Source organism: Chenopodium album, chromosome 10 (assembly GCF_948465745.1).
Source record: "Chenopodium album chromosome 10, dcCheAlbu1.1, whole genome shotgun sequence".
Lineage (NCBI taxonomy): Eukaryota > Viridiplantae > Streptophyta > Magnoliopsida > Caryophyllales > Amaranthaceae > Chenopodium > Chenopodium album.
The window spans coordinates 1665601-1681101 of NC_137843.1; the positions used below are offsets into that span (position 1 = coordinate 1665601).

General features: G+C 34.9%; 2 protein-coding genes across 2 annotated transcripts; both read left to right on the plus strand.

Moving 5' to 3' along the window:
* Positions 1-3382: 3382 nt before the first annotated feature.
* LOC145561890 (subtilisin-like protease SBT1.7) lies at positions 3383-8054 on the plus strand. Its single transcript, XM_081622017.1, has 3 exons — positions 3383-4405; positions 4809-5178; positions 6446-8054. Exons 1-3 carry the CDS (start codon positions 3650-3652, stop codon positions 7624-7626), a joined length of 2307 nt encoding a protein of 768 aa, XP_081478143.1. The 5' UTR covers positions 3383-3649; the 3' UTR covers positions 7627-8054.
* Positions 8055-12597: 4543 nt separating this feature from the next.
* Positions 12598-14119, plus strand: LOC145563055 (uncharacterized). The gene has a single exon (XM_081623467.1). The coding sequence runs from the start codon at positions 12737-12739 to the stop codon at positions 13940-13942; it is 1206 nt and encodes a 401-aa protein (XP_081479593.1). The 5' UTR covers positions 12598-12736; the 3' UTR covers positions 13943-14119.
* The last annotated feature ends 1382 nt before the right edge of the window (positions 14120-15501 follow it).

Here is a 15501-nt window from a genome sequence, read left to right on the forward strand (position 1 = left end):
GCATTACTAATTATGACCAAGGGATGGGGGTAAATCATTATACAAAATAGACATATCAGTGGGACCCACTTTTTTCTATTTCACTCCAAATTAAATGCTCTAAACACGATTTTCCTCTCTCTTCATTACCCTCACCTTCCCTATTCAATTCATTCACTAAACTTATGTGCGAGTTGCAGGGGAAGAAAATCGAGCAAGGGTGTGTGGGTGGAAGGATGAAGCAGCGCTGGTGTCCTCTGAGGCAGAGGTTGGTTAAGCTAAACGTTGATGGGGGATAGTGGTTGGTTTAGGGTCGAGTGCAGTAGTAGTGGTGCGGGATGAAGCAGACATGCGGTTGTTAGCAACTTCTTGGATGGTTGAGGACCGGTGGTTGAGAGTGATTGAATGATTGCCTTGGGTTAATTAACACTATTAAGTCACACAAAGAGGGGAGTTGTACTTTACAACTTATTTAGATGATATTTATCATGTTAGTAGTTTTCTTAATTGTGTTTCTTGAAATTTTGTTCCTAGGGAGGGGAATAAAGTGGCTCATGAGCTTGCTCATTGCTTGCCATGGAAAGTCGGTTGTCAAGTTTGGGTGTCGGATTTTCCGAACAATATTGTATCTTTGGTGAACAATGATTTTCCTATGAATGAAAATTAGTTGCTCTTTGAGAGCTTTCTTTACAAAAATAAAAGGGTTTTTCTAAGCTATGCCCCCCAAGTACTTTGGTTTCTAAGCTGTACCCATACTTTTTCAAAGTTATAAGTTGTGCCCTCCATCTCACACTATTTTATCAACAATACCCTTTGACAACCATATCCGTTAACGAAAGTTAAGTTACTTTATCAACAATGGTGTCGTGGCGTTATTAATTTGACACGTGTCCCGTTCTAATTGGGTTAATACTTTAAAAAAAATTAAAAAATCAAAAAATAAAATAAAATAAAAAAGGTTATTGTTAACATCAAAGGTTATTGTTAATAAAAATTAGTGAGGTTGAGGGCACACCTTAAACGTTTGAAAAAGCATAAACACAACTTAAAAACCGAAAAAGTTTGAGGACATAACTTAGAAAAAAAAAAAAAAAAAAAAAAAACTTGTACGGAGTACTTACATATGGGTTATTAATTAATTATCTTACTCCTTCTGAAAAAAAAAAAAATAATAATAATAATTATCTTTTTTTTTTTTTTTTACAAGAATAATAATAATTGTCTTACTTGTACGAGTAGTATAGAGTAAATTGAAATCGACCGTTAACATGTAGAACCAACACAAAAGTAACACAATCCAACTCATTTCCAGGTGAAGATACTACGAGTACATATTGTGAGGGGATTATGCCGTGTAGGTCATAGGAATACTACTAGTACTATAGTAATGTAGTACTCTGCAGTTCTGTGAATCTGTGATGTAGGTCCTACACTTCTACTTGTTGCTCTACAGCCTCTACTGCTACTATGCAATACGGAGTAGTCCGCACTAATTAAAATAAGTTAGGAGTTAGTCTTGAAAGAAGTCTTTTTTAATTTTTATGTACCTTTTCTTTTTAAAAAAAAAGGGAAAACAAGCATGGAATGGTACCGCCTTGGTTAGTGGTTATTACTCGTATAAAAATTTGGAGCCTGTTCTGATTTGCTGAACTGAATTATTTATGAGAAAACGAAATTAGGAATTAAACTGAACTAAAATTAAGCTGAAGAAAATAGATCCTTGGACTTTTTGTTATTTTTATACTCCCAACTGTTTTTGTGTTAATTATCTGAATATTTGTTAGGATCATCTTAAAGCATAGTTTTTATATATAAACATTTATAATTTATGGATTACTTAATTAATAATAAATAATTAATAAGGATAATATTAGTTAAAGTTTTGTATTAGCAAATATACGTACAATGTTAGTCAAAGATACTACACCATTTTGTATTAAAAGGTGTATTCTATATACTCACTAACATGTTTAGTCATTCTAAATTTTAATTTGATGATTAAATATATTGTATACAATAACAATACTCCAAGGTGTACAACTACTTCCTTTCATCTTACAAGTTTTCAATTCCGATGTAACTCGATCTATTGTTGTTATTTGTTAACATTGAAGATTCTTCTATTTAATCTTGCAAGTCCATTAGGGGTTGTATTTATTGTTGTATGACAATGTGTAGGTAGATCCATATACATTAAATTTACCTCTAACTAAACTTGCTGAATGAAAAGCAAATACCATGAATACCCTCAATCAACGTACCAAATTAAGGATGTATTTATAATGGGGGCAGATTTCATTATCTTAATTCCTTTTCCCCATTATGATTCTTTTGGCAAATGAGACAACAAAGATTAAGGTATATTAGTATTTAGAATAATGCAAGTTAACCCGTGAACTTGAACTCGAAGACAGAGAAATTTCACCTGTTTTACATAATTGCGTTCAACATCACCCACAATAAAAGTGTAGGAATAGTGAGTTTTAGTGACCACCGAAAGCTTTGCATCATGGATATTGTTTCATTCATTGTGGAATGTGGACCTCATTGTTGTTATGCTTATGCAAATATGCAGGCAAAAAAATCAATGATGAATCTATGCCTTTTAAATACCTATAACCAAACTACTGTTATTTTACAATGATATGATGTCATTGAGGGATTCTAGATTATTGATTACTTTATATTAGAGTTATAGTTATAATCCAGAACGATGAAAAATAAATTGACGATTTCCTTCATTATTTCCTAATCTATTGACGAAATACTTTATATATGTTCTGGCCTAATTAGTGTTTTTTGTATAGCCTATGCTATAATTTGTGACGATGTAGCCCTTAATGGCGTTAAGACATAAGTATTTTAAATAAAATATTAAAAGGGTATAAATTGAAATTTTTTATGACAAAATCATGTATCAATCCACAGTATGATTTAGTTATTGTAAATTTTTTCCCTTGTAAGCCTCTTACGTGTAGCCATAAAAACTACATTTATCATTTTCCTACTAAAATTGACGAAATGAAACTTTACAGTATCTTTTGTAAGTAATTGTTTGAAAAGAGGATAACAATCGTCATTCTTTTTTAATTTTTTTCTAACAAACATATATATATCCGTCTTAAAAGTTTCTAAAAAAAGGCTCACTTAAAAAAAAAACTAATAAAATGTGACAAGCAACACAATGGAAGGAAGTAGTAAATTACGTGAAATGAAAGACTTGCCAACACCATTTTAGGCAATTCCTTCTTTAGATGGGTAACCTTCCACAATCTGGCCTTCTCACAATCTTATCATTTGGTTATAAAACAGTTCCTAATTATACCATCCACCGAAACATTTTACTCTACAAATTACTTACTTGTAAAACTTAAAAAACAGAATCTCGATAAATAGAAATTCTTGAGAATTTTCAAAAAAAATTAAAAACTACGTATCAAAAAAACAAAAAACAGAAAAAAGGATCACACGTGACGAAAGTTGATCCTAGCTAATGCTCTCTGCTCCACACTCACTTCCCTTGTCTCTCCCTTTGTCTTTTTCATCCCATCATAAATTCATAATCTTACTTCTCTCAATATTTATACCCCCTCACTTCCATTCTAAACTTCAGATTTTTATTTTTGTAACCTAAAAATTACAAAATTAAAAAAAAAAAAAAAAAATAAAAATGGGGTTGCTAAATACTTATCCAATTATGGCGATAATCATGTTGTTGTTAATGGGCATCTGCCACGTGTCCTCATCGGTGTCGCCGGAGAAGAAGACATTCATTGTCCACGTGGAGAAGTCAAGAATGCCGGCAACCTTTGACCAGCATTTAGAGCGGTTTCAGTCATCTCTCCGACAGGTTTCCGACACGGCGGAGATGATGTACACGTACACAAACGCTGCTCACGGATACGCGACAAGGCTGACCGAGGCGGAAGCAGAGTCACTCTCTTCTCTGCCCGGAGTTCTGTCGGTGCTGCCCGAGACACGGTACGAGTTACACACGACTCGAACACCGTCATTCCTCGGCCTCGACAGAACTCCGGACGCTGTTCTTGATTCGGAGACAGCAAGTGACGTCATTGTCGGGGTGTTAGACACGGGAGTATGGCCGGAGAGTAAGAGCTTCGACGATAAAGGAATGGGTCCCGTACCGAGCACGTGGCGTGGCGCGTGTATGACAGGGATGAATTTCAGCGCGTCTAGTTGTAACCGGAAGCTTATCGGCGCACAGTACTTTTCTCAAGGGTATGAGGCTGTTGTGGGGTCGTTTGATGGGTCACGTGAGTCGAAGTCCCCACGTGACGATGATGGTCATGGGACCCACACGGCGAGTACTGCAGCTGGATCCCCTGTGGAAGGAGCTAGCCTCTTTGGGTACGCTCCTGGCACGGCTAGAGGTATGGCCCCTAGAGCCAGAGTAGCGGTCTACAAGGTGAGTTATTACTTCCTCCGTTTGTTTATACTTATATTATATCTCAACCGTAATATTAACTAATTCTCATCTACTTCATATTAATTGTCGTTTTAAGATTGGAATATAATATTGTATCTACTTGGTATTAATAGTTACGTGTACTATTTTAGTTGTCTTAAAATGTGGTGTAAAGATATGATATGGGGTCGAATTTCTTAATTTGGATTGATAGGGATGTGAGAAAAATATAATTTGTTTCATTGAAATTGATAGTTTTTGTAAGATTGTGAAGTTAGGGACAATGTGAAAACTAATTTTGAAAAGAGGAAATATCGGTTATTGAATAAATTTGTTGTCAATACAGGAGAGATTTTGTGAGGGAGTATTGAATTTGTTACTGATGTAGGAGATGTTATTGTAGGTGTGCTGGAAAGGAGGATGTTTCAGTTCAGATATTTTAAAGGCAATTGATAAGGCGATTGAGGATAATGTCAATGTGCTATCCCTTTCATTGGGCGGGGGTATGTCGGATTACTATAAAGATAGTGTGGCCATTGGTGCGTTTGCAGCGATGCAACGGGGGATTTTGGTGTCGTGCTCGGCAGGGAATGCAGGGCCTACTGCCTTTAGCTTGTCGAATGTAGCACCGTGGATTACTACCGTGGGGGCTGGTACATTGGATAGGGACTTCCCGGCTGTTGCTAGCCTTAGTAATGGGAAGAAATACTTTGGAGTTTCGCTCTTCCGTGGTGCATCCTTGCCTAAAAGCATGGTTCCAATTGTCTATGCAGGTACATTATTTTGCTAACCATCATTATTTATTAAGTACTTGGTACTTATCTTCAAAATGTAGCTTACTCCATACATTTATCTTGAGGATAGATTTTGGTTAATGATTGCACATGTCTTAGCTAGGTTACATGAGAACTAATTTGGAGTAAACAAGAGTTGTATGATGTGGATTTGGCTGGTGTTTTGAAAAATACAGTTCAAGTAAGAATATTTGAATACATGATTTTGATTCGGCAAGATATGAACACGGAACTTAATTCTAAGACTAATAGATAAAATTATACTGTCCATGACACAGGTTTTCACTAAATGACATGATGACCATTTAAGCAGTGATGCTAAAGATTATTATTTTGGTTTTCCCCAAATTGCTCAACCTCTCCTTATTCATAGAGCTGATTACTTTTGGGCTACTACTTAAGACAATTGTTCTCAACTAACTTGAATTTGATTGATTTATTATACATATTCCATGATTGTGGCAATATAGACCAGAAATTTAAGTGATATGCAATCTATCATTAGTTTTGACTTTTGAGGGTAAATGTCAAGTATTTGACCTGACAAGAAAATTTATTTTCAAGCCTTTGTTTCCACACACTAGTGAATTGAATACATTTTAGTTTTGAGCAATACCAAAAATTTACTATGGAGTACAAGTAGTACAATATTGGTTAGAAGTTGCAACTAAATTCAAAGAAAAGTAGGTAAACTGTATTCATTTTATTTTATATGCTCCACAAACGGATTACCCCTAAATCATTTTGGGACTAAGTCTTTGTTGTTGCTGATTACGGGGTGTAATGTGCTACACAAAATTATGGAGTAGGACAATTTTGGGCGCATCTAGGGCTCTGGAAGGTAGGTTTAGCTACCAAATAGTTCTCTCCATGATTTTCGTCTTCCTATAGCATACTGCCTTTCTCGGGATTCCGTTATCACATTATTGGTTCATATTTAGACAAAGTAACTAATTTATCAGACCCCACAAGGACCACAGCACAAGTATATTGAATATGATTTCTGCTTTCAAATTTACTCGGTTAATCCTGTCAGTATAGTCAACAAATGTATGCTAACAAGAACAATGTGATACTCTGGATGCTCATTGCACACATTAATAATACAGTACAAAGAATGACAGGCCAACAATTTGCGGCTAATAAGATTTTTATGCGAATTCATATTGTTATTCATGACGTTGCAATTATAATTACAAAATTGTAACTGATGATGGGCGCAATGTGAACTCTGATACTATTGCAGGAAATGCGAGCAAAAGCGGCAGTTTATGTATGACTGGATCATTAATTCCGGAGAAGGTGAAAGATAAGATTGTCTTGTGTGATCGTGGGGTGAATGCGAGGGTACAGAAGGGTGCGGTGGTCAAAGCTGCCGGTGGTATTGGTATGATTTTAGCGAATACCGAGGCAAATGGGGAGGAGTTAGTTGCTGATGCACATTTATTGCCAGCCACAACGGTGGGCCAGAAGAATGGAGATGCAATAAGGGACTATGTGATCTCAGACTTGAATGCGACTGCCACCATCCTTTTCGAGGGAACGAAAGTTGGGGTGCAACCGTCCCCTGTGGTGGCGGCCTTTAGTTCCCGTGGTCCTAATGGGATCACCCCTGAAATTTTGAAGCCTGATATGATCGCACCAGGTGTCAATATCTTAGCCGGGTGGACAGGGGCTGTGGGGCCCACCGGAGAGGCTTCTGACTCAAGGCGAGTTGAGTTTAACATAATCTCAGGGACATCGATGTCTTGCCCTCATGTAAGTGGCCTTGCAGGGTTTTTGAAGGGAGTGCACCCTGATTGGAGCCCTGCAGCCATTAAATCTGCTTTGATGACTACAGCTTATGTTACCTACAAAAATGGGCAGATACTGCAGGATGTTGCTACTGGGAAGCCGTCCACACCACTGGATCATGGGGCTGGACACGTCGATCCTGTATCTGCCCTGAATCCTGGTCTCGTGTATGATCTCACAGTCGACGATTACTTGGGTTTTCTTTGTGCACTGAAGTACACCCCATCACAAATAAACTTAGTTGCTAGGAGAAGTTTCACCTGTGACAGTGCTAAGACTTACAGCATATCAGATTTCAATTACCCTTCATTTGCAGTCTCCTTTAAAACAGGCCCAACAACTGACGCAGCCGGAAGTCCAAGCAGTGGACCCACCGTGGTGAAGCACACACGAACCTTGACCAATGTTGGCCCTCCCGGCTCATATCAGGTTACCGTTACTTCACAGGCACCAGAGGTTAAGATATCAGTGGAGCCAGAAATTCTGAGCTTCAGTAAGATGAATGATAAAAAATCATATACTGTCACTTTTTCTGCCGGACAAATGCCTTCAGATACAATGAGATTTGCTAAGATTGATTGGGCGGATGGTAAGCATGTAGTTGCTAGTCCGATTGCATTTAGCTGGTCGTGATAAAGCTTCTAACGACAAAGGAAAATGCAGTTGGCCTTGGTGATTTCAGGTTAAGTCAATGCTCATTATGTTCGAGTATAGTACGTAGAGATTTATAATGTTTGGTTCTCAGGAATATGTGCAACAAGTAGCATCGCATTACCATGGAATTGAACATTCAGGTGGTGCTGCCTCCGAAATTCGGGTATGAGGCCAGGATTAGAGACCAACCAAAGCCCTGAGATAAGGCTCCCCCATTAGTCTATTACTCTATTATTTTACTTTGAAAAAAAAGACATTTGAATTGTTGTGCCACTGAAGAGTGAAAAAAAAAATGTACTGTTCTTCAAGATAAGAACAGAACAAAATAATCATGTACTTGAATCCAATGTTCTATTGTTCAATGATTTTTATCCAAAGAGAAATTATTAATCAAGAGTTCATATTTACAGGGTGGCAACTTTGGCTTTTTTATGATAATGCATTTGTGTACTTTGGGTTATGCAGTGGTAGTTGAATCCTGCATCCCACACTATCCTTATCGATCAATTATTATAATCCTACCAAGTATAATTGACAATCTCCAATATTTTTGTGTCTTCACACTGCACCAGTTTGGCGTATTCATTTAAATTCTCTCTTTGCACTTTGTTTGTTTGTTTTTTTATTTTTTATTTTCGTTTTTTTTTTTTTTAACTTTTAAATAATAAGTACTTTAAATGTTAATTAGTACTTCGTCCTTGATAGTTGAGAGGGAGGTAAAGGAATTCTTATGCTCCCAAGCAAATGTAGTTGTTAGAGCTCGAACTTGTTTACTTGGTATCATAATCACCGATATTAAAGCTATTGTTTGTAATACTTGAATTGTATACGAAATAGAGGTAATACTCCGTAGTGATTATACATAATGTACTCGCTCTGTTTTCTTTTATTTGCATCAGTTTGACCGGCACATTTGTCGAGATGCAACTTTGATTATTAATATCTTTAATTGTTAATTAGTAAAAATTATAACAAAGTTATATTATAAAACTAGACATTATGACGAATCTAATGATATATTATATAATAACATTTATTTATTTTATAGAGGTGGAAAAATCAAATCAACCATGATATGTAAATAGTGCAAAAATCAAAGTGATACATTTTAAAAAAAAACGGAGGAATTATTGTTTTCCAGCTCAAAAAGAGGAAAAAAAAAAGTACTATATCAGACGAATTAGGCAATCAATTCTATTAAGACTTCAGGGCCGCACATTTTGAGCTTTAGTGAAGGCCCAAAAAGCCTTATGTCAACTGACCAGCCCTTTCATCTATCATTGTCATCTTTCTTCAGTCCCATGATGGATCGATGGTGAGAGACTGAAAGTGAAGGATTGATTAGAATTTTTCTCTCGATTTTACGCGGTTATCACTTTAAATTTACAATCGGAGCTATTATTACTGTAACTCTGTAAGGACTATGAGAATACTTGAATTATGTCCATAGTATATATCCGTGTAGTTTTTTTATTTTTTATTTTTTATTTATTTATTTATTTATTTTTTAAATATAATCCAACATTTTAAATGATTCAAAATTTTAAAATAAACCTTTATAACTAAGATAAGTTAGCTCATTCTACTCTCTTAATTCCTAAGTACTCCATACTAAGTTGAATTTAGACTTTGTATTTGATTTAGGCCATTTAGCCCATCCTAAAACAATGTGGAATATGTATGTCGAATTGTAGATCATTTAAATATTCGGACAAATCACCAGATTATTCAGTATACGTTGAAGAAATTACTGAATCAATACTCATAAAATTCCTTATCTATACGTGTCCAGAGGAGCCGAGCCATGGTCTTGAAACACGGGAAATAGAGATATAGTTCTGAAAATCGAAACAATTGCTGGAAGCACCAGATGAAAACCATGCAAAATGCACTGATACCTTTATGTAAAAACTTGACACGTATTTATATAACATAAAGGTGGTGGCAGTACTAGGCAGTACTACATAAATTGAAGTATGTCAAGAAAACTATAAAATCTGATCCTCTAATTAGAAATTACAATACAAAAACTAAAGAACCTACGTACACCAAAGAAGTAATTAAGTGTCAAAAAGTTTAGAGATGGAGAAAGACAGCAGCACCCCAAAAACTGAAGACAAGAAACAATCAGAGGAAGCAAACAAGTTAGAGGGTTTGCCAACTGAGACTAGTCCTTATGTGCAATACACAGACTTGGAAGACTACAAGCTACAAGGCTATGGTACCGAGGGCCACAAGGATGTAACGCCCGGCCGTGGCGCTGGAGGGACCGATGCACCCACCCCTTCGGGTGGTGCACCTGCTGGCTCAGCCACGGATGTTATTAACCAACAAGGTGTTCCATGAATAATGCCAAATTGGTTTTGGCTTTATTTTAATTTGTGTCCTAATTAAAAAAAAAATACGCTTTGCTGTTCTATAGTGTTGCGCTTCTCGTATTTTCTAATGAAATATTTATTGAGTTTTATATAAACGTGCTTTTAATTAGGTGTTTGTCGCAAATACATTTATCTACTTATCTGTGTTATGCGATCATTTGAGGACTTGAACCCCTCCTCCCCCCCAACCCAAAAAAAAAAAAAAAAAGAACACTTGAAGTGTATTTTAGTGTATGTCCCATTTGATGGCCCAAGCAATACAATTTATATTTACGGGCCGAGAAATCTAGCCTTGTATTTAGGCCTGATCCAACATTTGATATACGTTATTCTTCCATAAACTTGCCTCTTGCACATTGAAAATTCGCATTCTAGTCTCACTGTCTAGACTCAATTTCAAGCTAAACTTGGTGAATAAACTCTAAACATAGATGATTTGTGATACATAGCCCCAATTTAGTACTGAAGCATAGATGATTTGTGATATATAATAGACTTTCTAATCTTACAATGAAAGTAAAACTTTATCATCTTTTATTCAAAAAGAAAAAATTTGAGCAATGATTAATATATTGTAATACAATGATAGTGTTATCTCTATCTTAATTTCAAATGTACATATTCAATACTCAAGAGACTTGCCATATCGCCCATATGCCCACTTTCCTTAATGACCACCTTGAGAAAAGGAACACTTATGTTTCAACAAAATTGAAATTTAATAGTATAAAAATATGGGTAATGATATATGTAGTTTTTAGGGCTATATATAAGCATTTAATATACTTTTGAAAATGGAATTAAGTTGAAAATTCATGACAAAATCACGCACAGATCGGTATAATTAATGTTATTTTATCCTCAATATTTTCTTTTTTAGCTCCTTATTCATAGATAATTCATTTTGTTTATTTTTTAAAATCCATAATAGTATGTCTAAATAATTTAACAACTATACATGGTACATTAGTATATGTAATCTTAGCTTATAACATCAAATACAAGTTATACAACCTTTTGTGATAAATCCCCAAGATGAATACAAGTATAAGTACTCCGTAAATTTTATTTCCCTAAGATCGAATAAAGATAGGAAAGAAAAAGGTTGATGAAGAAAGGACATAAGAACAGTAGTACATTCCTTTCCCTATCCGTGGGGCAAAGGCGTGCAGCAAGGAAAGAAAAAGGCGAAGCGAACCCCATGCCATTACTCACAAGCCGTCCATGAAAGCTTAGCTTGTGCCTTACTGCCTTATTAGCTTGTATCATAATATCAACCAATAACCACAATTTTAAAACAAAATATCACACATATACAGCTTAGTAAATTACTAGTAGTTGCATGCACTGGACCATCCCTCTCATGTCACGTTTTTATTTTTCTTTTTTTATTTCTTTTTTTATTTATTTTGTGCAATCGCATCACGTCTTTTATTGGTCACCCTAATTAATAATTTAGGTTCAATTTGGTCCTCTTATATCTGCCTTTTTATATTATTGAGGCATTATATTAATTAGTTAGCTTCTACATTATTCTCTTAGATTCTGATAGCTATATGTAACGATTATGAATTGATGTCATCTTTTTTTTATTGGGTGTTAGGGTATTTTTATTGTCTAACATAGAAATATTCTAACTACCATTAATAGTATGATCTTTTAATCTATGCAAGCTAAGGGTGTAATTTTGTGGAGATGTTCATAATTACAAAGTCTAAATCTAATAAGGCAAAGATGAAGGGCTTGTATACAAGAAAAGTTACAAATTTAAATACCTCATCTACTAATTTGTAATGACCTTGTGACTCATTCGAAAAACAAACGTACGATAGAATGCAATTAATCAGATTGACGGTGTTACTTTTTTTTTTTTTTCGAGATCATCGATAAGTTAATGACCGATCTTTTATATTGGCATGCAATTGCAGAATACTCTCAAAATGTCCCCATGTGGTTGACTGGTTGAACCACAATAATTCACATATATGTATATTTTACGATATACCTAGAGTACATTTTTTTTTATAACACGAAGTATGATATATTAGGTATACACATTTTAAACCATTATTAAAAATTACTCGTATAATTTTAAAAAGAAGACGACATCTGTAAAACACAATATAAAGATATTAATGAATGCTACATAGTACAATCTAAACTATATGCAGTTGCATAATCAAGTTGTTTAGTTGCGTGGCAAGGCCCTTAAACAGTCTAATCAATACTCTAATAATAGTTATTCGAGTTTGCTAGATGATTTAGAGTTTATGCATGGGATTCGGTTTGACTTTAGAGCGTAATCTATGCAATACAACTAGTAAGCAAAATTACGACACTAAAGTCATCTTTTTTTCTCCCTTAAAAATATCATTCCTGTGAAAGAGATATACTTGATCCGTTACTAACAAAAAAATATTGTCTTTACTTGGTAAACCACAATCACTAAAATTGTCCCCCATACCTTTTATACACGTGTCCAACTTTATTTTCTTTCAAATAATTTCAAATCAAATCTGTTATACCAATATATATACGCATTCAAATTCCTGGCTCTATTAGTGGCCGGCACATTTGCCTCTGATTATTTTCGTCATTCTTCTACAAAAAGAATGTTACACTGAAATTTTCTTCCAATATTCTATCACCCCTATAAAAGCTTCTTCTATCCTCCCTATAAACTTTCCTTTCTTTTTATAGAAATTGAAAACATGTCATCAAACCAAAGTTTGGAAAATCGGAATTGCGAAGATCATGATTGTAATGAAGAGGAAAGAGAATTGGAAGAGGCGTTATCGCTGTCTGATCTTCCAATCTGTAGTAGTACTGGGAATCAAGATGATGGTGGTGGAGTAAAAGATGAAGAGAACAAGAATGAAGAGGATGATTTGGAATTCGATTTCGATTTCAGTTCCGGTTCTCTAGTCGGGTCAAGTACAGCACCAGAAGGCGAAATGTGTGCAGCTGATGAGGTGTTCTCAGGTGGCCTGATGCTGCCTTACCGCAACTCGGTCAGTTCGATGTCCGGATTGCGGAGTGTGTCGAGGTCCGAGTCTATGGACCGTAGAACGTTTGGGTCTAGGTGCAGTAGTAGTAGAAGTAGTAGTATTAGAAGTCATTACTCTGCTACTAGTAGTAGTGGTAGTAGTTGTTCTAACAATACGGCAATCAGTGCCAAAACTGTTCCTTTGGTATCCAAGTCATCTAATAAGGTTGTTCAAAATCAATTCCACTCATACCCGAGCCCAAAACCTCAAATTTTGGGCACGGGTCCGCGTTTTTCAGCCTACACGGCCTCACCCATAGGAAAAAAATCTAAAATGTGGGACGTCTTAAAGCTAGGACTAGTACGTACCCCGGAGATTGAGCTACAAGATCTCAAGCTACGTCACCACCGTACAAACAATTTTGGTAAGACATTCACAATTCCTCGTAATAACAGTACGGGTAGCAGTAGTAGTAGCAGTAGCAATAGAACCAGCAACAATAACAACGACCGTCCTCGAAAGTCCTGCGAATTCGTGTCGGAGATGCAGAGGAGGAAGAATCAGTTACATGAAATCAATAACGGTGGATTTTTTAAGAGCTGCAAATGCACAATTGGGGTAATAGAACCAATTCCCACCACACCAAAGTATAATACCGTTGTTAAGAGTGGTTATTTTGGCAGTAACAAGTTTGGAAAAGGCCAAGTTTTAAATGAAGACAAGAATTCAGAACAAAAGAAACATCATCTGCTACAACAACAGCAACAACAACAGCAGCAGCAACAACAACAGCAGCAGCAACAGAGAAGAAACAACCAAATCCGACAAGAAAAGAAAGTCGTGTCACATCATCATCATCATGAACATCGTACATTTGAATGGCTAAAGAATCTTTCCCATGCAAGCATCCTTAATACGAGTAATTCTTAAGTTTTAGGAAAACTCTAATTCAAGAAATTTAGATTCTTCCACGAGGTTTATTGACGCATGCCATTTTTTTTTAATTTAATTCTTTTACCATGTTTTTATATTTTATTTTGTAATCAGGAGATCGATGTACAATGGAGTTAACTTTTTTATTAACAGTAATTTCTTTTGGTTGTATAATTTTGTCTTTAATTTGAAATGTGTGATTAGTAATCATATCAGGAGCTCATGTTAAGGTAGGAATGATGACGTCTATATAAAACGACTAGGTATATTTGCAAATCTTAGTTGCGATTTGGAAAAGGTGTTTGTAAATTCACGAAAGTTAACTTTCTTTGGCAATATTGGCATACCACATACATTCTTCTAAACTAGGCGCCTAGGCATGTCCATACGCACTACAATTAAGTCTACATTTTTGTCAATTTTGTACCTAACTAAAGAGGCAGTTTCTCACAATGTAAAACGCTATTTTAGAATAGTCGTTGACTTATTGAACACAATTGTGTTCTACTTCATAATAAAATTGATTTTCATGAACCAAAATGATGAATTACTTTATAATTAAAGTCCTTATTATTCTAATAATAGATTAGTTGATAACTCGTATTGATTATTACGATATTCAATATTTATTTCAATAAGTCTTTACATTGATTTAAAATTCACCAATTATTAAAACTAACTTAACCCATCAAATTTATTTGACTTGTAAAAAAAAAAATACTCGTCAAATTTGACTCTTGTAACTTGATGCGAACAATTAATTAACTGCTTTTGTTGTACAATTAGTTTAAATGATTACAAGCATTGTCTAAAACTATCTATCTCTTTATCATGCTAACATTATTAGCAAATAATACTAAGGGTCTGTTCTCATTGACTGAAGTGAATTGAAATGAATATTTTATAAGAGAAGGAAATTAGAAGCTGAATTGAACTGAACTGAACTTATTAGAGCTGAACTGAAAATAATCGTATGAGAACAGGCCCTAAGTGTATAGTACAATATAATTCCCTCAATTTATCATCAAATTTAAAATTTTTGAGCAGAAATTATATAATATATAATTATATATATGTACATCAATGGGTGACATGCTTAAAAAAAAAAAAAAAAAAAGAAAGTAGAAGGCGTGCTAGTGGGAGGGATAATTTGAAACAGTGGCCTTAGAGAGGTGGTGGTGGTGGTATCATGATTAAAGTGTGAAAAGAGTTAAAAATATTTATGGATGATGCTTACTTTTCTATGGTCTACGAATAGAAAATGGTCTCTCGTGACATAGGACAGTGGTGCAAATGCTGTATAAAAAGCTAAATAGTCACATTATTATAAAATGTTGCAACGGCGTGGTTTACAAAAGCTAAAAAATCTATCAGAAACAATTATGTTTCTTTTTTTTTGTAGTATTACTTATCATGTAGTTGTGAGAATTAATACCATAGAATGAAGTAGAATGAAGTTGACTTTATAAAAAATTACTAATGAGGTCGGATTCAATCATTAAAATGGTACCTTAAATGTTTATAAAAGGTGTTTGTAGAATCATCATAATTCATAA

Coding starts and splice junctions, on each gene's coding strand:
- LOC145563055 (XM_081623467.1), top strand. CDS start 12,737: ATGTCATCAAACCAAAGTTTGGAAAATCGGAATTGCGAAGATCATGAT.
- LOC145561890 (XM_081622017.1), top strand. CDS start 3,650: ATGGGGTTGCTAAATACTTATCCAATTATGGCGATAATCATGTTGTTG. Junction 4,406..4,808: donor CCAGAGTAGCGGTCTACAAG/GTGAGTTATTAC, acceptor ATGTTATTGTAG/GTGTGCTGGAAAGGAGGATG. Junction 5,179..6,445: donor GGTTCCAATTGTCTATGCAG/GTACATTATTTT, acceptor ATACTATTGCAG/GAAATGCGAGCAAAAGCGGC.